General features: G+C 54.8%; 8 protein-coding genes across 8 annotated transcripts; 4 read left to right on the top strand and 4 right to left on the bottom strand.

Annotated features, from left to right (window-relative positions):
* Positions 1 to 35: 35 nt before the first annotated feature.
* Positions 36 to 2,250, bottom strand: JCM15063_002683 (OSTA/TMEM184 family protein; the record flags this gene model as incomplete). The annotated part of the gene is made up of 10 exons (XM_076679013.1): positions 36 to 583; positions 675 to 801; positions 866 to 911; positions 982 to 1,196; positions 1,284 to 1,378; positions 1,452 to 1,487; positions 1,561 to 1,696; positions 1,775 to 1,854; positions 1,934 to 2,042; positions 2,122 to 2,250. The coding sequence occupies 10 exons, from the start codon at positions 2,248 to 2,250 to the stop codon at positions 36 to 38; spliced, it is 1,521 nt and encodes a 506-aa protein (XP_076533773.1).
* A 496-nt stretch (positions 2,251 to 2,746) lies between these two features.
* On the bottom strand, positions 2,747 to 3,814 carry JCM15063_002682 (uncharacterized protein; the record flags this gene model as incomplete). The annotated part of the gene is made up of 6 exons (XM_076679012.1): positions 2,747 to 2,794; positions 2,863 to 2,955; positions 3,035 to 3,169; positions 3,248 to 3,353; positions 3,452 to 3,543; positions 3,707 to 3,814. 6 exons carry the CDS (start codon positions 3,812 to 3,814, stop codon positions 2,747 to 2,749), a joined length of 582 nt encoding a protein of 193 aa, XP_076533772.1.
* An 883-nt stretch (positions 3,815 to 4,697) lies between these two features.
* JCM15063_002681 (Ras family protein) lies at positions 4,698 to 6,199 on the top strand (the record flags this gene model as incomplete). The annotated part of the gene is made up of 8 exons (XM_076679011.1): positions 4,698 to 4,706; positions 4,991 to 5,091; positions 5,167 to 5,349; positions 5,417 to 5,500; positions 5,568 to 5,677; positions 5,747 to 5,830; positions 5,905 to 6,023; positions 6,080 to 6,199. The coding sequence occupies 8 exons, from the start codon at positions 4,698 to 4,700 to the stop codon at positions 6,197 to 6,199; spliced, it is 810 nt and encodes a 269-aa protein (XP_076533771.1).
* Positions 6,200 to 6,792: 593 nt separating this feature from the next.
* Positions 6,793 to 9,382, top strand: JCM15063_002680 (bromodomain-containing protein; the record flags this gene model as incomplete). Its single annotated transcript, XM_076679010.1, has 8 exons — positions 6,793 to 6,936; positions 7,105 to 7,217; positions 7,317 to 7,438; positions 7,526 to 7,638; positions 7,696 to 7,955; positions 8,029 to 8,260; positions 8,332 to 8,920; positions 9,009 to 9,382. The coding sequence occupies 8 exons, from the start codon at positions 6,793 to 6,795 to the stop codon at positions 9,380 to 9,382; spliced, it is 1,947 nt and encodes a 648-aa protein (XP_076533770.1).
* Positions 9,383 to 9,537: 155 nt separating this feature from the next.
* IML1 (GTPase-activating protein IML1) lies at positions 9,538 to 15,259 on the bottom strand (the record flags this gene model as incomplete). Its single annotated transcript, XM_076679009.1, has 6 exons — positions 9,538 to 9,862; positions 9,947 to 10,555; positions 10,615 to 11,397; positions 11,458 to 14,180; positions 14,242 to 14,859; positions 14,927 to 15,259. 6 exons carry the CDS (start codon positions 15,257 to 15,259, stop codon positions 9,538 to 9,540), a joined length of 5,391 nt encoding a protein of 1,796 aa, XP_076533769.1.
* A 300-nt stretch (positions 15,260 to 15,559) lies between these two features.
* JCM15063_002678 (uncharacterized protein) lies at positions 15,560 to 17,533 on the top strand (the record flags this gene model as incomplete). Its single annotated transcript, XM_076679008.1, has 9 exons — positions 15,560 to 15,589; positions 15,727 to 15,854; positions 15,939 to 16,155; positions 16,220 to 16,577; positions 16,650 to 16,729; positions 16,806 to 16,922; positions 16,993 to 17,078; positions 17,160 to 17,283; positions 17,483 to 17,533. 9 exons carry the CDS (start codon positions 15,560 to 15,562, stop codon positions 17,531 to 17,533), a joined length of 1,191 nt encoding a protein of 396 aa, XP_076533768.1.
* Positions 17,534 to 19,653: 2,120 nt separating this feature from the next.
* Positions 19,654 to 21,990, top strand: JCM15063_002677 (uncharacterized protein; the record flags this gene model as incomplete). The annotated part of the gene is made up of 9 exons (XM_076679007.1): positions 19,654 to 20,229; positions 20,293 to 20,297; positions 20,365 to 20,390; positions 20,456 to 20,519; positions 20,605 to 20,794; positions 20,867 to 21,103; positions 21,166 to 21,284; positions 21,350 to 21,639; positions 21,722 to 21,990. 9 exons carry the CDS (start codon positions 19,654 to 19,656, stop codon positions 21,988 to 21,990), a joined length of 1,776 nt encoding a protein of 591 aa, XP_076533767.1.
* Positions 21,991 to 22,745: 755 nt separating this feature from the next.
* On the bottom strand, positions 22,746 to 23,790 carry JCM15063_002676 (uncharacterized protein; the record flags this gene model as incomplete). The annotated part of the gene is made up of 2 exons (XM_076679006.1): positions 22,746 to 23,309; positions 23,578 to 23,790. The coding sequence occupies 2 exons, from the start codon at positions 23,788 to 23,790 to the stop codon at positions 22,746 to 22,748; spliced, it is 777 nt and encodes a 258-aa protein (XP_076533766.1).
* Positions 23,791 to 24,180: the final 390 nt, after the last annotated feature.

The following is a 24,180-nucleotide window of genomic DNA, read 5'->3' as shown; positions in this document are numbered from 1 at the left end:
AAGAGTTCTATGATTTAGAAGGCAATAGGGTATGGTCACCGGGCGTGTGGAGGAGGAGTGTAGGGTCTCCAATCATCCCGAAGAGGTGCGGCTTGACTCGTGGCTGCCGATGCGTAAGGATGCGTAGAATACGGGGCTGATGTAGGCGTGAACGCGGCTTGAGCCATACCCGAAGGATGGAAAGGATGAGGATCTCGTTTCGAGAAAGTGGATCGTTCTGGTGAAGTGGCAGAGAGTGGCAGACGTTCAAACTCGTCTTGACCCGTCGTCATTGGCTTATGCTCTCTTGCAAAATCCGATTGTTGCCCACCTAGGCCTCGTCGTCCTCCTAGTCGATTGTGTTCGAGATCTGACGTCTCGTCTTCATCTGATTCACGTACGTCGGCGAACGCCTGTTCGAAATCGAGCCCAACCTTGTTGTGTTCTCGATCGTAGTCTCCCTTCTCATCGATTCCGCTTGCATGCTTCTCCATCGCGTCGAGTTGAGCCTTGTTCTTCTTGCTACCCGAACGCGTGCCAGGTTTGTTTCGAATGAAATCGAACAAGAACTTGATACCCTTGCCACCTTCTTTGACAAAGTCCCCTAACGATGTGGAAACCACCCCGCATCAACGAAGATCAGCTTTCGGACCATGGGTATATCGGGTCAAGAGAGAGAGAAAAGAACGACTTGCAGTAGTTGAACGAGTCGATCAGAGCCCAGAACACGCTCGTCGGTTTCCCTTTACCGACCGTCGGTCTCAACTGAGAGTATTCACTCCAGTTGAAAGCCCACATGAAGCATGCAGCAAAGATGACCATCTGAATCGAGAGACAACGGGTCAGGAACGGAACTCGCCGGAAAATCGGCAGCATGGACACTGACCTCGCAGCATGTGCAAAGCGCAGAGAGACCATCAGCAACATTGGTTCTGCATGTGTGTCAACGACGGAATCAGTCAAGGAATGGTACAAGGAGACGAATAGGCAGGAAGAACATACGCAGTCCAGTACTCGGTCGCCTTGATCACTCCATGACTCTGCAGGACGCTGAACACGAACGACTGGTAGAACAAGATCATGACGACGAACTTGATGCACAGGAACTTGGCCAAGGGCTTGCGACCCCTCAACTGCTCTTTCACGAGCGCGTAAAACACGATCAAGCCGTAGAGGGCGACCGAGATCGACACAAAGTCAACCGCGTCGAGGTAGACCTGGGTCAATGAGGAATTTGACAGACAGCTTTACCGCCATCAGCCAAAGGACGGAACACAACGAGGGGGACATTCGGAGAGGCGTACCTCGGCAAAATGGACCGAGTAATGCGTCGGGCACAGCACGTCGTATGCTTGACAAATGATCTCGATGATCGAGATGAGGGGGCGGATGATCGAATCTGGAGATGGAGGCATCCTTTGTCAATGGCGGTTGAGCCAGGGAGCTCGGAAGTCAAAGGAGGCGAGCCTTACATTGCAGGACCGACCATTTGAGCGCGTGGAGGAAGTCTGCACGCGAGAACATCGAGTTGGAGCCGATCAGCGCCGAAACAAGCCTGACGAGGAGGAAGATGGGACTTGCAGGGTTTCGAAGGTCGAAACCGGATACAACAGAACGGAATAGGAATCTTGCTCTTCTCCTTTTGCTTGAGCAGTTCTTTCTGTTCGCTACTCGACTCGCCGACATATTGCAGCAGCAAGATCAGGAATGCTGCGAGCTTTGAGGGGGAACGAGATTGATTAGGCTCAGTGGTTTAATACGAGAGATCGGTACAAGTATCGATCTTGTCACTCACGACAAGCGACTCGTAGGCTGTGACGGCTACCGAGTAGTAGGTGTACGATCGGAAGAATCGATACGAGAAGAACGAGACGACTGTGATCGTACTTGAAATGGATCAGCGGTCGCGCTTGTACCTCTTTTTTTTTCTTTCTCGAGGGTTGCAGATACTGACCTCCGTACACGGCTGGCATCCACAAGATCCTGATGATCTGACGTTGTTGTTTCGGTACATAGTAATTCCTCGAGTGCTTGATGATGGAAACGAGCGAGATCACAAGCGACTATTGTTGATGTTGTTGTTTGGGGGAAACCCCGCTCAGCAAATCGCCTGAACTGAGGAGCATGATGAGATTCACTCACGACAAGAGCAGTGACACCGGCAATGACCCATCCTTTCTCGTGCGCGTCCCATCGACCATCGAAGAAACTGCTCTGTTCCGTTCCGACCGTGTTCTCGGCCGGACACTCTCGACTCAAGTAAGAACTCATCGCGAGGAGTCGTAGTCGACTAGTTCAGGCGAAAAAGCGCAAGGGGGGAAAGGGAACCGCGCAAGAGTCTTGTATAGTAGAACTGGATGCCTTCGCGAGTGGAGATTGAACAACACTCGAGCGACTGGTGATCCGACGTGTTTTCTGCTAGATATTGGTCGCTCAAGCCCTCGACGAGTGCGACGGGGGCAATCGGGCGAAGCGGAACTCGCGTCAGAACAGGACTGCAGGAGAAGCGCGCTCTCAATCAAGAGGAGTTCGCCGCCAATTCCGTGACTGCGGAGGCGCAGTTGAGCTAAATTTGTACCCGGGCTCTCTCTCCGTAATCCTATGTGAACTCTGACGGACAAGGCATTGCACGACGATGCACAAACGAGTCAGGCAGGCAGAGGAGAAAGACGATTGTCGCGAATTAGGATGTATGAAAGGGTATGGATATAGTGACAGCATTGAGGTGTAGGATGAGGAATTAGCTGCATAATGTCGCGCGAGACGCTTAGGCGGTAGCGGGAGCGTGAGCCCTGAGAGTCTCTTGACGAGCGGCCTGAGCACGCAAAGTGACCGTTAGCGGCTGATGTCCTCTTGGAAGGGCACGTTTGAAGGGGAACGTACATCGTGTTGAGCCTTGAGGGCTTGCTGCTCGTGCAATGCAGCGAGCTTGGGATCCCGCTCGGCCAACAACCTCTGGCGTTCTTGCTCGCGGAGCTGTCAAATAAATCAAATCGATATGAGACGAGTCTCGCTTTTACAGAGGTCCTGGTACGGGTCCATCCGAGTGACGTACCGCGAGATCGTTCTTGTGCTTGTTGAGCGTCGCGACAACCTTGTCGTGCGCTTCTTGCGCCTTGACGAGTTTGCGCGCAGCCTTGGACTCTTTGTTCGTGTATTTCTCAACAGACTTTCTCGCCTTGGCTTCGGCCTAGTGAATTTTTCAGAAGGATCTGTCAATTCACGATGTTCTTGTGACGCAGGACCAAAAACGTTTTCTGTTGCTCACCTTGGCCGCCTTCTCCTCCTTCTTGGCATGTTCACGCGACGACTTGAGGGCGTGTTCGACCGCCTTGTTCTCCTTCTTCTCTTCCTTGTGCAAAGTCTTTTCGAGTCTAACATTCACATATGCGAGAGAGAGAGGATCAGGATCCGCCAAGAGCTGTAGGAACGGTCATTTGAAACACTCGAGACGAGGGAGGGGTTCACTCACTTCTTGTGATCCTTCTCTTGAGCCTTGAGTTCTTTCTCGTCGAGTTTGTGCTCAGGGGGAGCCGAAGTCGTCGCCGGAACGTCTGCCGCAGCCTGTTTCCGACAAGTCAATCATTAATTGCATGTTCAGTGAAAACCCAATCTCGAATCGAGATTGATCGAGAGTTGAGGCAAGCGCTAGAGGTCCAATTTTGGAGGATCGACTCTGCTCGACATTCTCGATCGAGGAGAGTGATGAGGAGGGAGGCGACGTCACCTGTTCTGCGGTTGCGGGAGTTTCGGCCGTCGAGGCAGCAGCAGGCACGTGAGTAGCTGCGCCTGATTCAGCAGCGGGCACTTCGTGGGTGGCGGTCGTGGCAGACATGTTGTAAGCGTGGGTTCCCAGTTGAAAGAATTAGCGTGCGCTGGTGAAGGAAGACAAGATGTTGAGTGAGATTAGGCGCACAAAAAAGACATGACGCGCGCGAAGTCTCACCTTTTTCCTCTCCTTTCTTCACTCGAAAGCTGCTCGTCGAGAGGTCTCTAAGCTCGACATTTGTTCGTTTGAGCGAGTGCTGTTGATCTTGGCGCTATCCTCGCGGGTCACCGGTCAACTTGGAAGGACGACCGTTAATCAAGCGCACTGTGCTTAGGAATCTCTCACAATAGGATTCCGGCCTTGCACTGGCTACAGTAGCAAGCGAAAAGCTACAAACATGAACTGATGAACCTCGACAGGTAAGAGCTTCAAACACCGAGAGCGCAGGACAAGATGGATCGAGCTAGAACGCCTGCGCGAGGCGTGCTCTGGACACCCCTGCCTTTCTTGAAGCATCCGAGATAGGGCAAAATACTGCTCAGCGCTCAATTCAGCAGCGCGTTGTAGTAAGGCCTCGGATCCCATATCTTTGGGAGCTGGTGCAGTACTTTGACAGCTATCGAGCTTCAATAGAAATGGAGCGCCGGCAACCTGGTTGACTTCACGGCCGACTGCGCTCTGACAGGCTTCAGCGTCCTTGGAAGGGGCCGAGTCGATCCGACAAGAATGAGCCAGCGAGCAAGAGCAGCGCGCCATCTAGCGAGCAAGCCACGTGGAGAGGTTGTCGGCGGCTCAGATACAGGACAGTAGACGTAGCCTGGTCAGCTGAGCTGTAATGAATTGTCGAGAGAAGGTGGACATGTCGTGGGAAGGAAGCGGTTCACAACGCACGACGAGCGTCTCCGCTGCGCGCGCAGTGTCTCTCCTTGTCGTGATCAGGGGCTCGGACATGTCAAAGGTGAGCCCTCGATCTTGACGCGCATACGCTCAGAGCAGCGAATCTGGTCTGCTCACGGCTGCGGTGACTGCACTGTGGTGAACCCGCCGGAGCCGCTGCCGCCCCCCCTCGGGAACACGCCGATCTCAATCGCCAGCATCTCGACGATACACCCTTCCGGACTCGCTGCCGCTCACTCAGATCTCCAAGGACCCCGTCAGAACTGTACTGACTCTGCTTCGTGTGTCTCGTGTTGCGGTCGGATGGTCGTCGTGGTCGTGTTGTGATGATATGCTCGGTTTCAGGCTCAGTTCTTGCGCGAATACAAGCTTGTCGTGGTCGGAGGAGGTGGAGTCGGCAAGAGTGCGCTCACGATCCAGTTCATCCAGTCGCACTTCGTAGACGAGTGAGTTGCCGCGTTAGCCGTCTCGTACCGGGTTCCTTTCTGACCCACTCACCCGCTTGCTTTCTTGTGCAACAGGTACGACCCTACAATTGTTCGTGATGCTTCCCTCTCCTCGATCGTCTGTACCAGAGACATGCACGAAGCGGGCATCCCGACGCTCGACTGGCGAGCAGCTGTCTGCCCATTCGTAACCACCTGTACTGACTACTCCCTCTCTACTGCATTCGTAACATGCATGATAACAAACAACAGGAGTGAGTTCGTGCACTGCGCAGCCTGTTGCATATTTCCGACAAACCTGACCTTTTGTTCATGTCGCTCGTAGGGACTCGTACCGGAAACAATGCATGATTGATGAAGAAGTGGCCTTGCTAGACGTGCTGGACACTGCAGGACAAGAAGAGTACTCGTGAGTACTGGCTTACTTGTTCTACCTGACAGACAAGATGGCTCAACGATTATAACGTCTTTTGCAGGGCGATGCGCGAGCAGTACATGCGCACGGGAGAAGGGTTCCTGCTCGTCTATTCGATCACTTCGAGGAACTCTTTCGACGAGATCACAACGTTCCACCAACAGATCCTGCGTAAGTAATGCGATCGAGGGTGACCCTACTCGGCAGACGTACTGATCTTGACCACGGGTATGCGAGCAGGCGTCAAAGACAAGGACTACTTCCCGGTGATTGTCGTTGCAAACAAATCCGATCTGGATCACGAGCGACAGGTCCAAACAGCAGGTATGGGAAACTATGGTATTGCCAGTTACCATTTCGAGAACAATGTATGACTGACGCAAGTGAACAACAAACAGAGGGAGAGGCACTCGCGAAGCAGTTTGGATGTCAGTTCATCGAGACGTCGGCCAAGGCAAGACGGAACGTGGATGAGGCGTTCCAGGAACTCGTCCGGGAAATTCGCCGATACAACAAAGTAAGCGTCTGCCTTAGTCCTTACGATATGTATATTGACATGCCGTGTGATTCTAGGATCAGGCTGCAGGTCGACCTGGAGGTGCCGGAGTTGGAGGTGCTTCGCACTCGCAACCGCATCAGTTCCAACAAGAAGAATCATCCCAAGCCGGATGCTGCTCCTGTGTCATCCTCTAGATTGCTTCCGACAAGAGGTTTTCGATTTGGTTCCCCCCCACACTCAATCTCATTCCACAGAGTTTTTTCCCATGTTGTTGATCCCCCCTCTCTTCCTCTATTTCCCCGCGTCATCCCTACCCTCTCCATCTCTCGCCTCCTCACCGAGACCCTTGTTGGCTTCTACACCACGTGGGAATCTGTTATCAGTTTATGTTAATCCCTCTTATCCCAGATACCCCCCTCGCCCTTCCTCTCATATATTCTTTTCACCCCACCTGCTCTTACCCTTTCCTCTTTCCCTTGTGTTCCCTGCCTTTTTCCCCCTCACAGTCGTCGATCGTTCCTTTGCTAATCTATGCGATTGGAGCGATTCCCCTTTCTGCAGCAAAGCTAGCGCTGCTACTCGAAGACCGGCTTTCGAGCCGATAGCTTGTATAGTAGCTTCAAGTAATATGCCTGCATTCGAATGAAGCGAATTGACAGACGCTATTCGATACACGTGCGATATAGTGCGCGTCGAATTCGCAGCTGTCGAATTCGCACGAACTTGAAAGTCAACATTCACTGTTCTCTCCCGTCGCGTCTCGTCGGCTCTGATCCACAACACCATCATGAATCAAGGATCGCCGCCTCCAGGAGTACCAGGGCAAACTGATGCGACATCAGCATCAAAACGGAGACGCATGTCGATTGTCGATGAAGGCAACATCCTCTCGGAAGCTCGGAAACGGAAACGAGGAGACCTTGTCGAAGACGTGAGTTGTGACCTGCCGTCTCTTCCCTTCACAGTTGGGCGTCACGTAGAGGATCCCCAAAAGAAAAAGTTCGATCGCGTCGGTTCCGGTTCCCGAGGGGTTCCTTCGTGCCCCACATCAAGGACTCGCACAACAAGCTGACAATCTTGAAACTACATGCGAGGATAGGGCGCACAAGCGGCAATCTTGGTCCCCGCAAGAACCCCGGAAGAGTACGAACAAGTGCGACAAGCTGCGACGATCCTGTATGACAAGCTCATGCAACAACGCGACCCGAACGAGTACGCATGACGTCCACATCTCTTTGACACGTCAAAAGAGTCTGAAGTTCATGGTTGATCAACTGACACTGAACCTCTTTTGGGATATTTCCCATGCAGTCCGAATCGATTCTTGCGCGAAGCGTTTCTCGAGTTGCCAGATCCGACCTTGTATCCCGAATACTATGACAAGATCAAGAAACCTGTGTGCTTGAGTCAGATCAAAGAAAAGCTCGACAATTGTCAGTCGTCATCATTCCTTTCGAGTTGCTAAACAGTTTCTACCGAGTTCTAGTCTTTGCTAAGAGCCCATTTTCCCCCCTTTTCAGTGTCGTACATTTCGTTACTCGACGCCAAGACGGACATGAATCAGATCTTTGTCAACGCGAAACGATTCAACGCTCCAGGCTCGCCCCTCTTCCTCGACGCCAAGAAACTCCATGTTCGTCAACCTCGATCACTATCAAACAGCCGTAGACTGACACCCTCTCGAGTGCAGAAAAACCTGAAAACGACATATGCAGTGTTGACGGGAGAAGCGCCACCGCCAGAGGAGGAAGAACCCCCAGCTGCACGGCGTGGACGTCGAGATTCTTCGAGTTTGCCGGTTGGCGTCAATGCTACCGATGATGCGGACTACGTCGATGACGGTGGTCATGGAGGGAGTTCGGGCGGGGCAGGCTTCTCGAAACGCGGACCGACGCTCAAACCCTGGCTGCTGAAAAAGTTTGATCAGCTAGTTCGGAAAACAGACCCACAGTCAGCGGATTCCGATCTCATCCCGTCGTTTCGAACCGGAATCACTGAATCTCTGCGTCTCGAATCTTGACAGAGGTCGTGTTTATGCCGACGTGTTCCGCGTGTTGCCGGACAAGAAATCCTGGCCAGAATACTACCAATACATCACGCAACCCATCTCGCTTGACAACATTCTCGCAAAAGTGAACGCCCGCAAGTACAAGTCGGTCGATCAATTCAAACAAGACGTCGAGACGTCGTTTGGAAACGCCATGTTTTTCAACGAGGAGCACTCGCAAATCTGGCAAGACGCTCGAACCATGCTCGTGAGTTTTCCTTGCCATCACGATCGCTCTCGTTCGTAGTTCTCAGGCCTGATCTTGTGTGCGCGGCGCAGGATCACTTTGCCGAAATCATGAAAGAAGTGCCACCCGTTTTCGCTCCTCCGAGAAGGTACAACACTGCGAAAAGACGCGCTCAAGAAGCCGAGGCGCTCGCGGGAGGGTACAATCAGGCTGCTCTCGAACAACAGGATACAAGGGCGAGATCCACTCAACCCCAAGCTCAGCAGCACCACGATTCGCAACAGGACAGCCCGGACGAGGACGAATCGGGAGAAGAGTCAGACACGGGCGGAGATTTCTCGACCCAGCTCGCAGGCTCGCAACAACACTTTTCGAATCCGTTCGCTGCACCAGCTACCTACAACAACGTGACAGCTCCGAGCCCGGTTGCCTCGTACACTCCTCAATCGATTCCCGTCAATACCCAGGTTAATCTCCAGGTCGGCGGAGGGCCCGATGCTGACGCGCTTGCGTCTCTCGCCACCCTCGCTTCCTCAATCTCTCCGCAGAGGGCCGCTCACCTCGCGCTACCGAACCCGAATCTTGGTCAAACGGAGGTGGGGTCAAGTGCGTCAAGATCTGCCCAGGTCGACTTTTCCTCGTTGCCGATCGCCAAGATGCCAGGTCTTGGAGAGATCCCATGTCAGTCTTCTTGCTCTCTTTTTCTGCGTGCTCTTGCGCTTTATGAAGAAAGAAAGAAAGCTGATCAAACACGGATTTCCCGAAACAGTGATTTCCGAGTTCACGATTTCTGCAGTTCTCCCGACGGGTGCAACAGCTCGCCAGATCAAGCTTGCGAACGTGCAAGTACGACAACATTCCTTTGCAGTACCGGCGCTCACGAACCGGATCGAGATCGAAGTCTCACCGCAGATCGACATGGCTGCACCATCAATACAAGGATCGTGTCGACCCGATCTGATCCCACTGAAGCAAGACTCGACGGCAGGATCGAATCGGGAACGATTCGTGGTGGTGCCGAGGAAAGGATTGAACGTGGTCGAGTTTGTCGCGAAACCAAAACCGCATGGGTACGGGATCGATTTGTCAGTGGACGAAGCGGCACCGCAAGACGAGGTGTATCGTCTCTTCCTGACCAAGTGAATCCAGAATCTTGATCAGCAAGTTCCGTTGAGCTCTCATGCTGTCCGAAGTCTCTCTCTACATAGTTCGCTTCTCTCTGTTGTAACCCTACCTACGCTGCGTTTGCAAGAATCAAATTTTCATTGCGAGCAATGGAACATTCTCTAATGATGGAACTAGTCGCGAGCCAAGTCTTCCTGCCACAGTGCTTGGAGCCTGTTCGAATCGTTGCACAACTCGGTCAATCGTCGGAACGGTTCGTTCTCGTCGACCATCGGGTGGTGCGAAGTAAAGATGCGGTTCGGCACGTAAGCGAATCCGAACCCGTCTTCTTCAGCGAGGATCGAAGCGATTCCAGCCCCGGAACGATGGATGAATTGGGATTGGAACACTGAACTCCTGCGGTACGAGTACTGAGCGATTAGACTCTCGGGAAAGGTCGAATCGGCACCGAGGTCGAGGAAAAAGTCGAGGGATCGGAGCACGCGAGACAAGTAGTCGCTGGCAGCATGGGAAGCGATTCGAGGTCAGTGACGGTGCCTTGGTCACACCCGAGAGACCCCGTTCGAAATAACAGTCACATACGTTCGCGTGTGTCCACCGCTCACGGGAGGCGGCGTGAACAGATGGATGACTCGAGGTTTCTGGAATGGATTGTCCCGTGCCAGGACGGGTCGTGTCGAAACCTCGATCAACGTGATTCCGTACCTCGCCATCTGTCTCGCCCATGCCTGAATCGCCGTATCGACAGTCTTTCCGGAAGCCGTCAGCCACGCGAGTTCGATGTGATACGCCGCGTTAACATTGTGTGATCGATCAAGGTGGCAGATGACTCGCTCAGCACGTTCGGAACGACGAGCGGGATCGAGGTCGAGCACAACAGCATGCGTCATCTGTACGATGGGGCGCTTCGACGAGCCAGCTTCTTTCTTGGGAGACAAGGAGATCGAGTCGGGTAGGCTAATCGTTGGCGGCGTCGGAGACAGTGGCAAGTCAAGGTCTCGCTCGAGCATCGGAGTGGGCGGTTGCGACTCGTCCCGTCCAGTCCGTGACTGCATCCGAGACAACCAACCTGATCGTGTTGTTGGAGGTTGACTCGGGTTCAAGGCTGGTGAAGCGGTCCTGGAAGTTGTCTGTTCAGGAATGGGTTTTGCGGCGACCGAAGCTGCCCAGCCAGGCGCATCGAGCGTGGTTCTGGCCGTTGAAATGGGTAAGCTTTTTCTTCGGATCAACGGTTTTGGAGCTACACGCACTGGTGAATGGAGATAGGCGCTTTCTCTACACCAGCCGGTGACCATCTTGCATTCTCGATCAGGTCGAGCAGTGTGTAGAATCCTTGTTCTTGAATCATGGCATCGGTGACCTCCCCTTCTTCGACTTGCAGCGCTTTCGTCCTAGTGATGATGTACTCGCGATCTGGGATCTTGAGAGCCGGAAGGAGAACGAGGCGGGTACTGCGGTACCTCACGCCGTGATTGGACTCGTAACTTTCCGAGCCCGCGACAAGTCGATCCGCATGCTGCCATTCGACAGGATCGACCATGGAAGGGTATGGGCAAGTGAGAGGAGTGACGTCGGCTCGGTCTGCTCCTTGTGTCCAGATCAGGGGTTGGTACTGGTACTCTGGCTTGGCCCATGTTCTACGACGGCGCAGGATCTTGACAAACACGCTCTGTGTACGACGATCGTACCAGATGCGATGGATCTGATTTGATAGCGAGAGATAGACTGCGGTGGTTTCGCCGTTCTGGATGTCGTGCAGCACTTCGGGCAGCGTTTTGGTCGATTCGGGAGTACTCCTGCGAGAGGCTGTAGGCGTATAGATTTGGAATCCGTGCGACAGACGTTGACAAATGAGCTCAGTCACGAGGGTCAGAATATGTGATCGCTTTGGATGATCTGGGCGCAAGAGGAAAGACGCAGTGACGCAATTTGTCGGAACAGAGTAGCGATACTCGGAGTACTGGCTCGCGAGTTCATCGGAAGACGGGAGGTAATCGGTCGTGATCGGCAGCTGGGCTCCTCGAGTGATCGACCTGATCGCTGAAGTTCGTCAGTCGAGCAGACAAAGTCTGAAATGCGGGAATATCACTTGCCTCCATTTGACTCCCAAGCGAACGTTTTTGCGTTCGATAACGAGAATTCCTGCCCATCGCCGCGCCTGGTCCGCGAGTCCGACGCTGCGCTTGCCTGGTTTCGAAGGGTTGAATCGAGCTGCGACCGCGATGCGGCCTCGTCCTTTTCCAAGACCTTTCCTCATGGCTTCACCCGGTTCGTACACCTTGAGAAAGCCAGAGATCTGGCCTGATGGTTGCTGACCGTCGCGAGTCTTTGCCAATTTCTCTCGCTCAACGTCGTTGTCCCTGCGTGCTTGCTCTTTGCTTCCCGTCAAGCCGATCTTGGTTCCGATAATGATGGGTTGAGTAGGCAAACTGTGCGAAGGATCCGAGGCAGCGACAGCCATCTCTGCCTCGATCTGATCCCGGTTCGCTGACGAGTGTCGATCCGTGATCGAAGTTGCACTGAGCACAGGTGAACCGGCAGCAATCGAACCTGCCGTAGACGATGGTGCGGGTTCACTCTGGACGTTGGCTTGTACATCGACACGCGCAACTGCCACTTGCGGGGCGGCGGGTGCTGTAGTTGACGAAAGAGTCGAGACATTGGCAGGCGTGATGGTCGTGGTCGAGGCTGAAGAATTCGTTCTAGTGAACAGCGAGAGCCAGCTTGGACGCGAAGGGGCAGCCGTCGGTTTTGTTGGGGATCTCAGCGCCGTCGTGGATGCCGCCCCAGGCAGGTCTGCAGAATCTGAGGGTTGAGGAGGTGCGGTTCCTCCTGTGAGACGGGCAATCAAAGCTGGAGTGGAAGCCTTGCGATTCGAACCCGAGTGTAGGAGGCTATGCATGCCGGGTCCTTCGTGACGACTCCTCGTCGAAGCTGTAGTGCGAATTGATGCCGCGGTCGAAGATGCACGTTCAGCTTTTCGATATTTTGGCACCGGCGTCTTGCTTCTACTCCCCGAGTCGTTCGAGGCCAACGGTTTGATGTGCTGGCCTGCAGCATTCCTCGATGGATTTCTGCCTCGATCCGCTTCCCCCGCGTCAATCGAAGAAGTTGTAGTCGAGGCTGATTCGGTGCGTTCGTGTCGAGACTGGCGAGCCTCACTCTTCGCGGCGGCGACCATGACCGAGGGCATCCCGATACCGAACGCATTCTCGTCACCTTCACTCTCACTCTGCTTGCGGTGCAAGTGCCGCTTGCCTCGGTGTGAGCCGGTCCCGTTCGCGCCATCGCTGTGATCACTCGGACTTCCGCAACGATCATCGTCCTCGCAGCTGATGCTCGCGCTCTCACTCCCATGGCCTCCATAGCTCGTCCCGGTACTGACCTCGCCGCTCATTGGACTGTGCCTTCCGCCCATAGGCGAATCCCTTCCGATCCCCCAGTTGCCCTTCTTTCCTATGACGATGCCTCCACGTGCAGGACCTGTTCCTGCGACACCTTCCTCGTGACCGACATACTCCAAATCGTCGACTCCGAGTGCAGCAGCATCGAACAACTCTCTCCGCCTGACCTTCTTCTCGTACTCGTCAAGGTATCCTCGAGGCTGATCGTCGTCGTCTTCAGTCTTGATCGCGGCAAGGGCCGGTTCGTGACGAAGGAGAGGTAGTGCGAAGGGGATACGTTCGCCTAACCCTTGCGAGAAGAGTTCGTAGCATCGAGCACGAGGCATGAACCGATCGACTCGGTGTGGCTTGTCGGGCTGAGTTCCGAAGAAGTGTGGAAAGACGAAGAGTGGTTCCGCGTAGTACAGTGAAGTCGGCACAGGGGGAGGGGCATCGTGAGCAAGCCCAGGACTCTGAGACGTGGACAAAAGTGGATTGTTTGTAGTAGCCGAAGCAGGGAACGGAGCGGTCGAGGTCGAAGGAGCACGAGGCCGTCCAGGGCCGGTGGTAGCAGTCACGTGAGATCTGAGCGTGGGCGCCGGGTCATAGTAGAGGGGATCTCGCTGATCTTCAGGAACCGAGACATCTCGAGCAATGGCGCCTACTCCCAACGAAGTGTGGATCGACTCGGGTTTGAGAATCGATTGCGGCGTGGACGGTATAGCCTGGGTCCGGGTCGAGGGCGCCTGGTGGACATCTCGAAGCGGTGATCCTGCGTAGGGACGGTCTTGATGATCGCGGAGCGAAGTCATGGAGGGGCGATGCAGTAGTTGGGGGTGCCGAGACGAGATTGAGGACCGTACAGGAGGGGAGGGCGCTGATTGTAGGGAAGACGCCGCATGGACTGTAAACAGAGAATCGTGCTTGTGCGAACCAGGTCGTGTCGTGTCTTTGCCATGCGCTTGCGATATGACCGCATCGCCTGCATCGGTCTGATTCGTCCATATTTCCGCTTGTAGTGAATCTGCAGCGGCGGGATCCGGGCTCGAAAATTGAAAGAGCGGGACTGAATGCAAAGGCATCTTGCTCAGACTGATCATATCGAGTCCGATGCCATGAAAGAGCATCCTCTCTGTCGTCAATCGGAGGAGCTGCTTGTCGACTTGATAGAACGACGATCCTGCAGTGAGCACGATCACCTCGAACCCAGTTCGATGCAGGTCGCGATCGATCCAGTGCTCTTCGAACGAGTTGAGGGCCAAGTTGGTCGCTTCCAGGATCGGTGACTCGTGTGCACACGCGAGCCTGCCCGATAGCTTCTCTGTGCCGTCTGCTCTGGTTCTGAGGAGGACGAGCTCTTGCCAGCGACGCAGTTCTGCAGCAACTGTTTGTATGACGCTGGCGGTGGGTGAGGGGGCCAAGTCGAGGATCACCTGTTGAGAAACACAATCAATGCTCCTGTGTGCGTTCGCGCGGTACGCGAGTATAACCAACCTTGAAGAAATCACGGTAAAATGTGCCGTCGGCAGTCTGGCTGAGCGGCGCGCGTTCCTCCTCGGCGTCTTCCGGATCATCGTAAATGACTCGGCCGTAGAGGATCATGCTAATGACGTGGCTCGTCGGGATGCCCTTTGACCGCTTGTCTTCGGCCTCTTTGGACATTTTGCCGCTGTAGTGGGCAAACACTTCCTCGAGGAACATTTCGCATTTCTCGACGAGCATGCCGCCGTCCTCCTCGAACTGCCACATCTCCTGGCTCACTTCGATAAAGATGTAACTCCGGGACGACTCGGTGCGGAGAATGAGCTTGGTCGAATCGGTCAGGTAGGCCGAGTCGAGATTGTGCGATGAGGACGCCGAGTTGACAGTGCGAGAGGCTTGCGAGCCGCGCCGACGGCGCGATGTAGTGGCCGTCTGGGCTTGCGATGACCACATGTCGCCGACGCGGAGGCGGGCGCCCGAGCCGGGCAGCAAGATGCGCTGGTTCGAATGCAGGACTTTGCCGATAAGCGCCTGCGCGAGCACGAACGCGTCTGGTCGTGACAGGTACAGATTGTTAAAGTACAGCTCGACGTGCGAGGCACACATGGCTGGCGGCGGAGGCGCCGAGATCTGCGCAAGCACCAATATTCAGCGGTCGACGTTTAACGCAGGCTCGCGGTGAGCGTAGAGTACGTACGAGCTCGAGCTGAACCGGAATACGGTTCTGTACCCATCCGAATGCAGCAGCGAGTGTGGGCGAGACAGTCACTGCAGCTGCGGTTCTCCTTCGTGCACTCGCGACCCCACCTGTTCCGAGTTTGCCTTCGCCTGCGAGCGAGGATTCGTCCGAGGGATGCTCGATTTTGTATAGCAGTGGCGAGTCCTTTGCTTTGCCCTTACTCGAGGGCGGAAGGACGGGGCGCACGGCGATGAGGTCGCCCGGACAAGCATCGGGCGGGAGACAAGCCGAGTTGATCTGGATGTCGCTTGTCGCCGAAGTGTCAATGTGCAGCTCGAGGAGCTGTGCCATGGCGGCGATGCGACCGGTATGGGTCAGGTCACGGTCCGCGGAGCAAGATCAACGTTGAACGATGTGTGACAATAATTCGCGAATTTCCAGTTTCTCGTGCGCTCCTTTCTACTTGCGCCCTTTCGAGCGTAGCCAGTGAGACCACAATTTTAAATGGTGAGAGGCGCTGCTTGGAGTGCAGCCCGTCCGAGACGAAATGTCTCGGCGAAGCGTGCCTCGACGCAGCTGGATCACCTTGCGCGCAATCGGTCTGTCCAGTGCGGCGGGCTCGCTTCTCCTACATCGCTCAAACTAATCGCCATGTCTCGTGATCGTCTCCGCGAAGCTCGCGTACGTCCTTGTCTCGCAAGCCTGCGAGTGTCGAACGAGCAGTGCCACGAAGACGGGGTGGGCGCGTGGTCGCCATCCCGACAAACATTCCACCGCCTCGCATCGCAACTGACCCGGTCGTGCTCTCGGATCTGTAGGGTCAGCAGCAACAGTACCAGCAGCAGCAACAGGCGCCGACGCAGCAGTGGAGCGACCAGCTGCCGCAGGGTTCGTACGGCCAGCCCCAGCAGCAACAGTACGGTCAAGGCGGCTACGGCGGATACTCGTGCGTAGTCTCATCCCCATCCTGTGCCGAGCACCTCGAGCGAGACCAACTGACGTCCTTCTCGAGCTGGGCGACTCTGCTCAGGCAACAATACTCGCAGCCTCCCCCTTCTCAGCCGCAGTATGCCCCACCTCCCCGGCAGCAACAGCAACCCGCCTACGCCCCGCCGCAGAACGCGTACCCGGCCCAAGACTCGTATGCCCCACCAGTCGGACAGCCCAACGGCGCGTATGCCATGCAACCGATGAATACAGCCGGCGTACCTCAACCGGGAGGAGACCTCGGTCCCTTCTTTGCCGAGGTGAGCTGCATGCAAGGTTTCCTGTCGAGTCAGACCTAACCCTCTCTCGTACGATTTTGACCAGGTCGAGAGTATCCAAGACGAGATCAAGCAGCTTCAAGGCAATATCACCCACGTCTCCGACTTGCATTCTCGCCGCCTCGCCTCGACCGGTGACGACCAACTGCAAGCACAGACCGCAGCGCAGCTCACGCAGCTGACCAACTCGACCTCGGGTTTGACCAACTCGATCCGGAACCGCATCACCAAGCTGAACGACCAGAACAAGCGCTCGGTCCAGGGCGACCCGAATTTCAATACTCGCAAGCTGCAAATCGCGAACCTGCAAAACAGCTTCAAACGGGCCCTCGAAGAGTACAACCTCGTCGAGAAGAGGAGTCGCGACAAGTACAGGCAGCGGATGGAAAGGCAGATCAAGATTGGTCCGTTTTCACTCTATCACAGCCCTGCAGCGACCTGGACAACTGACCATCATTTCATAACGCGTCTCACAGTCAAGCCTGACGCGACCCAGGAGGAAATCAGAGCTGCGTATGACGATTCGCAAGGTGGCGCTCAGATCTTCTCGCAAGCTGTACGCTCTCGAACGCATTCACCGTGGTTTCACCTTTGCGCACAATCAGATACTGACTTTGTGATCATGTACCAAGTTGATGCAATCTCGAGCATCAGGTGCTCGCGCCGCGTTCGCAGAGGTCCAGAGCAGGAATCAGGATCTGCGCAAGATTGAAGAAACGATCACCCAACTTGCGCAAATGATGCAGGATGTACGCTCTTAGGCCGGACTCTCCGATCTGTTCCGGGTCATCTTACTGACGGACTCGAGAATTCGTTTAGATGGCTACCCTCGTATTGGAGCAGGACGAGAGCGTCAAGATGATCGAGGCGCAGGCAGCCCAGGTCAACACTGACGTCGAACAAGGGTGAGTGCTCGTCGCATTGGCGACTTCGAGGTAAATGTCGATCCTGATTGCATTTGTGCAACTCGCCTGCCCGGTAAACAGTCTCGACCAGACCAAGAAAGCTGTCAAGTCGGCACGAGCTGCTCGCCGCAAGCGATGGATCTGCTTCTTCATCATCTTGATCATCATCATTATCGCCGTCGTCATCGGTGTCTACTACGGTCTGGTACGTTGTCTGCTCTCTTTGAACCCCCGTCTCGGTACCTTGTCACGATGTTCTGGTTGCTCCGAGGCATCAGCAAGCTGCGGATACTGATACAGTCCTGCCCCCTCCTTCTCTCCATGTCGTCTTATTTAGAAGAAGAACTGATTCAGAGCTCGCGTGACCCTCCTTGTCGTTTTGCGCATTGCCGGACCTCTCGCAGAAGGCACGCAACAACAACAACAACAACAACCCTCGCTTCCGCCTCGCCTAAGTGTCTTTCACAGAGTCAGCCTTCGTACCCCCGAATAGACCTCGCACGCTGTTTTTTACTCTCGCGAACGATGTTACCACATCCCGCCAGAAAATCCCCGTATCACTATTTTCCATAATCTCCTCGAAACTACCTCTCCCTTCGATCTCGAACACTCTTTTGAAACACTCGATCTTGTCTCTGCCCATGCCTTCCCCTCGCCTCTTCTCCCTCCCCCTCTCTACTCTAATCCTGACGTCCATCGAAACATCTGTTGCTCTTCTCCTGTGTCTTGTCCTTGTCGCTCGAATGGAACTGTTCAGCCTACATGACGCTTTGCGGCAAGCAACTTTGGCCCCAGAAAAGATCGATGCGAGAGAATCACCGACCGCTGTAGGGGCCACTCGAGGAACAAAAAGGGGGGGTTCTTCTCCCTCCCGAGCAAAAGGTTTCTGGAGAGGGAGGGAGTCGAACCCTCTGCCTCTCGCAAGCAGTTCTGGCAAGAGAGATGCTAAGCGAGCGCTCTACCGATGAGCTACATCCCCTTGGGATGGAAAGAAGTTTTGTTTGGTTGGAGAGGGAGGGAGTCGAACCCTCTGCCTCTCGCAGGCAAGGTTTGAAGATGCTAAGCGAGCGCTCTGCCGATGAGCTACATCCCCTTCTTCCATGTTGGGCCCGTTCAAAAAAGACACATATATCACAAAAACGCTGACAAAAACGCTGACCGGCCATCGTTTGCAGAGAATTTCCCGGCATTTCGGTACTGCTGCTGAAATTGAACTCTCTGCGTGCATCTCTCCTGCTGCTTACGCCTCTCTGACGCCTCGTCGCTCCGGCTCTCTGTACTCTTCCAAAACAAAAGCGCAAAGTGAACACCCGCCCCCTCGCCAAGCTCAAGATTTCTCCGCCCAAGCTTTGCCCTTCCCTTCACGTCAAGGGACAATGCCCGTGTGCAGAGTCGACCCTATAGAGCTCTCGATCGATACAAAAGACCAGGATCTCCCGTTGGCCGTTCCGTGAAACAGACGATCTTGTCACTCGCTTGTATAGCGCTGTCCTTCATCTGGGGAATCTTGCGCAAATCTTTCCATCTATTGATTTGTAGAGCTTTGCCGTTCGTTACTACGATACCGAGCGGAGATCCCTCTGGTTTCGCAGCTGTGACGACTCGCGTCTGAGTTGTGCGGAACACTCCCGATCAACTCCTGTAAATGCGCCTATACAATGCTCCCGTTTGTCGCTGTCCTGGCCCTTGCCACCCGGACACGCTTTCATACCGGTACGACCAAGCCAAGAATCCCCCGAGCTCGAACATCCGTCGATTGGAAATCCGTTTGTATGTCTCTACTCGAACACTCCAGCCACCGGTACGGAGTTGAAAAAATTTGGTGCATTGCGTTCGCTGGCTCTCGGGAGAGACGAGACGACGCCCTGGAGACCAGGGGTTTGCAAGCAGCAACCTCGGCTCCAGACTGGTGAGACAAGCGAGCGCAGACCCATGTAAGTTATCCCACAATGTTTCGCACCCTGCACTTACTGTCACTGTGCGTTCTCCCTACAGAACCGAGTCGGTAGACGAGCATCTTGAAAAGTCGGGCTCATCCTTTGCGCACGGTTGCAGGCACCTCGCAGAGCTTCTCGAGGGCAGCAGATTTTCTTTACCAGGCGGATGCCTGTGTGGGCGATCGTGTCAACCTTACGTTTTCCAAGCTGTCGCATGTGTTGTCGTGCCCCTCAAAGCTGCCCTCGTTAAGGAGTCGGAGCATCCTCCGTGAATCAGGCGACTTCGCAACTTCTCAAAGGTTCTGAACGTCTATGGGTGCTGTCGCGGAGAGCCATCGATGCTCGAACATTTCGCGCACGCGAAAGCTGGCATTGAGAAAACAGATGCCGAAACTGGAAACAGCAGGGGCCCAGCGCGAGAAGGCGCACCGATTGTCGATCATTCCGCAGGCGCCGACCGCGCGTTCTCGAACGAATTTTGAGTTGCCGGTGCCTGTCTGAACGGAAGTCCTTGCGACCTTGTCAAGTGTCAGTCTTTGGACGACCGTACCGAGTTCGCTCGAGCCGGTTTTTACGCCTGTCACGCGAGCGCTCTGAGCCTCAAGCCCGACGTTCTTCGGCATCAAGTAGCTGCGGGCATGGCGCTGCAGAGCATCTCGGCGCCTCGCTTCCTCGCGCTGCCTGCATCATTCCGACGACGCTCGTCTGCCAGCCCCAAGCTGCCATCCTCGCCTCGTCTGCCGTTACCACCATCAGCGCATTCGACCTCGCACCGCCCCCGCCGAGTGCTGCATCTACTCGCGCGAGTCGCTTCAGGTGCCGCGCTCGCGCTTGTGCTCTACTCGTTGGCTCTCGTCTCGAGACCATGGCTTCCGAGCCTGCGGACAAGACCTCCGAAAGTCGTCTTCGCTGCACAGAACCTAACCTTCACCCAGTACCTCGAATCGCATTTCCCGCTAGACCTTCCTCCAACCGAATCACCACATATCTGGATCTCACTCGCCGATCACAAGTTCACTGGCACGGGAGCAGCGAATCTAGACGTCTTCTTCAAGCAACTCAATGTCGAGAGGAAGGCATTCTATGGCAAGGAAGGGCGCAAAGTGCGCGAATCGGTCTTCGTGACCCTCTGTCTCGATGAAGGGTGTGCAGTCGAGTGCGCGAAGCGGGACATGTACTGCTACGAAGGTTTCGAGAGCACAAGGCCGGCCATGGTGAGTGAAAAGAGGCCATTACAGAGCAAGGTACAACGCTGACATTGTCTTGTTGCACCTCAGATCCGGTAAATTCCCTCATGGAAACCGCTTCATGTCTCCAGTCACTGATTGTTGGAGTTTCTGCTGTTCTAGGAAAGCAACATGGCCGAAACTGGCGAGTGAGCTGACTACTCCCAGAAATCCCTTTCAAAGTCAAGAGAAGCTGACTTTGAAGCGATGTCAGGCCTGATCGAGACGCTTCCCTTACGCGATGCATTCTTCGTGGATGCCGACATTGGGTTCAGACAGTGAGCGCCGGTCCCGATGCGGTTGCCAAATTTTGCTTCGAGAACGCTGACACCAGTCTCATGCGCCTTGTCCTGTTTGCTGCAGGGATCCGTATCCACATCTCGAACCTCTAATGGCGCAGTACGATCTGCTTGCGCAGGAGAACAAGGCGCTCAACTCGCTGAACACGGGTCTGCTGTGGCTGAGGCGAGGTCCGGAGATCGCTGCGGCATGGCAGCAGGTTCTTGAGATGGATCTCAAGGCCGACAGCCGGGATCAGGTCAATTTCAATACAGTGAGTTTTTCCTCCTTGCTTGATCTAGACTACAAAGCGGTTCTGTATTGACATCGCCCGGTCTGCATCCAGGTTCTCGACACGGCCGCGCGACGACTCGAAGCTGGGGCAGTACCCGGTGACGAGACTCCGCTCAAAAACGACTTTATCGCAAGCAATGGACTCTCGGTCCACATTCTCGACCAGCGCCTTTTCAGAACTATGCATTCCATGGAAGATTCTCCCGAGTTTGAGCGGCACGATTCTTTCGTGCAGCACATGACCTGCAGCGAGTCTGTGGAGACAAAGCTTTACATCTCGAAAGCGCAGGTGAGTTACCTCTTCGTGTAATGGTCGGTCATGCCTAATGCGACAGTCATGCTTGTTGTCAGGGATACTGGAGTGATGTCGACAGCTACTATACGCAACCGCCGCGCCTCCTTTCAATCGAGAACGTTGCTGGCACAGAAGGGGAACTGTCCCATTACTTCAAGATGTTTTTCGCTGCCGCGTTCGTCTCTGTTTTGCCAGTTCGATCGCCGACACCGCGCCTGATACGGACTTTTCTTCTGACAGGCATTATTCGGGGCGGGCCATCTTGCCTCCGACCTTTGTCACTGTCAACGAAGTCGCCGACTTGCCCTCGATGGCTCGCCATTCGCCCTCGGTGTTTCCCCTCGCCCATCTCGAAACTGCTTTCGGAGTCACCGTACTCGAGCCCGAATACGTCGAGCATGCACAGGCGCACCTTCTCGGTCAAAGTTCGCTCGACCAAAAGAAGACTCGCGACGATCACTTCTTGACGAAGCAAGAGCAGCGGAGACGAGCTGATGCCGCAGTTTCGCTCGCTCGACCCTCGGAAATCGGTCAGTCAACCTCAAGTGATACCTTCTTTCACAAGGAAATGACATTGACCTTTTCTTCTCGTCACTTGGGGGGACTTTGCAGATCTTCGAACCTTTCGAACATTCTATTCGCTTGTCAAGCGACTCTTGCAACCAGACCTGGCGACTTCTCCTCACATTCGATTCGTTAACGCAGATCGCTCCCCTTGGTGGGGACGGTGGCGGTTCGAAACGCTCCCGATCGATCACCTCCGAACGTGCGAACGTCTAGACTTGCCCTGGAGGTGTGACGAGTTTTGTCGCGGAGTCGACGAACTCAAACAAGGGCCATTGGAGGAAGATTGGCCTTTGATCGAAGATATCAACTGGTGATGTCTTGATCTTAGAGTCGTCCATCTTGCTCAACTGCTTGAGGGCCTCTTTCCCAAAGGCCTCTATAAAAAACGATCTTTCGTGTTTGCTTCCACTGTTGTTCCTCTGTTTGCATTTCGGGGTTCATCTCCTGTCATCACTCTACGTACATCTGTATTTGTCCCCGCCCGATTCTCTCATCTCATTCGCATTGTTTGATCAAGCCAGATTTCCATCATTCTCGTCACGACACTCGCAATCCTTTTTTACACAATCACTTTGCAATTACTTCTCGGCTAGGTTTTTTTCTCAAGGAGGAACAGAGAGAATGTTCCCAAAATTTGACCACCTCTTTGAAAACATCTCCAGGGTATGGATTGCCAGAAGAGCAAAAGAGAAAGAGGAAGTGTAGCAGAAACGAATACACGCACAAAGCACAGGGGTGGAGCAGCAAAGAACGAGGGTTCACGAGGAAGGGGGAAAAGAAAAATTGAAAGGGTATACTATCAGCATAGGAGGGTTATCCTAAATCGGGACGTATCGTCAGCGTCCGGCACATGCTACGAGAGATGGACCGGGGAATCCACTCACGAGGTATCCGAGGTACAACGAATCAGAAAGAACCAGCAGCAGACAAGCAGATAGTAAACATGGATAACATGGGGGGAAAACAGTGGGACGCGATCGGAGGTATATAGAAGAACGATTCCTTTTGTCGAGAATGATAGGTACATTTTTTGTTTGTTTCTTTGGATGTCGGAGGGAACGGGTCCACATCAACGCAAGCCACTCCGACTCGGAGTCTTCTTCCCCGGTTGTTGAGTCGAACTTGCGCCAGTGGACCTTCGCCTGCGCAACCTTCGATGTTCGTTCTCGCTTGCTTCACTGCCTCCGATTTCCGAGGTCATGTCGTCGACGAGGGGATCTTCAGGTAGAGACGACAGACCTCCGAAAGTGCGTCGACGTGGCGTGATCGGTGTGGCCGGACCGCTCGAAGTAGATCTGCGAGTGCGACGAAGGCCTGGAGTTTCTAAAGCAGGCGAACTCGTCGATGGAGCGGATGAAAGCGAAGGAGTTGGCGAAGGGGGTTCGAGCGCGGTTGAAGAGCGCGTTCGAGGGCGAAGCTCGCGAACCAAAGGGGTCGACGGAGAAGATGGTAGCGGTTGAGAGAAGAGGGGGGTTGTCGAGGAAGGGAGCATGGTGTTCGCCATCATGCTGAGCTGAGGAACCTCCGAACGGGTTCGCCGCATAGGCACGCCGCGAGCGAGGCGAGAGGGCGAAGGTGACGGACTGAGGGCAAGATCGTCGCTCGCTCGACGCGAGTGAGCGAGAGGCACTCGCTATTGTGCAAAGGAGAGCAACCATGGTCAGCAAAGGGTATCTCGCTACGTGATACGGGTTGAGAAGGTCGAATCGCGAGAATGCAAGACCGCGCTTTTGCCTCGTCTGCCTCACTGGTACGCGTTCCATAAGCAATGGTGACTGCTTGTACAGCGAAAGGCCAGATTCGCCTATGTTTTGCGCTCGAGATGGTGCGAGCCCGTGACTGAATCACGTCGCGACCCGCGAATTCGGGTGGGCGGGTTGAGCGAGAAGATCACGGCTCACCTGCAGCCTCGGAGGCGAATCCCTCGTCAAGTACGCGTTGGTGATATCAAGCAGAGGTTCGCGTCGCCAAGTCGTCTCGTTCTCCGGGTTCGAGAGAGTTTTGGCGCGTCGGAGGGTTGGCGATGGACGTGAGTTCGAACAACTCGATTTGTCGAACGGGTTGTTGCGGGTAGGATCTGGTGGAGGAGGAGGTGGTGGTGAAGACGACGACATGCGACTGTCGATGGACGCGCCGAGAAGAATTCGAGTCGAAACGGAAGCGTGATGAAAGAGCGATAATTGCGGACCGCGACCCGAGGGAAAGAGTGACGAGAGACGCCGACGACCGCAGAATAGACTGTCCAGAGATGGCAGCTGACGATTGACGAGGCGGAAGAGCAGTCAAGGGGGAAGCGAGAGACGAGAGGAGGTGAGGAGAGGGACGAGACAGCGCCGGGAAACGGGTAAAGTGCGAACGGGCAAGTTTCGCACGGGTATCGCCCGCAACTTTTTTTTGGTGTTGCCGGACCTACAGCGCAAGGACAACGTCGATCTCAAAGCACCTGTGCGAGCGCGAGATCTGGTGTGCCCGCGTCCGCGCGCAAAGCTCGCCTTTTTCGCCCT

The sequence above is a fragment of the Sporobolomyces koalae genome (genome assembly GCF_050403365.1).
Source record: "Sporobolomyces koalae JCM15063 DNA, S_koalae_JCM15063T_v1_ctg19, whole genome shotgun sequence".
Classification (NCBI taxonomy): Eukaryota; Fungi; Basidiomycota; class Microbotryomycetes; order Sporidiobolales; family Sporidiobolaceae; genus Sporobolomyces; species Sporobolomyces koalae.
Note: the sequence above shows the minus strand (reverse complement) of the source record. Positions and strands in the feature narration are given on the sequence as shown.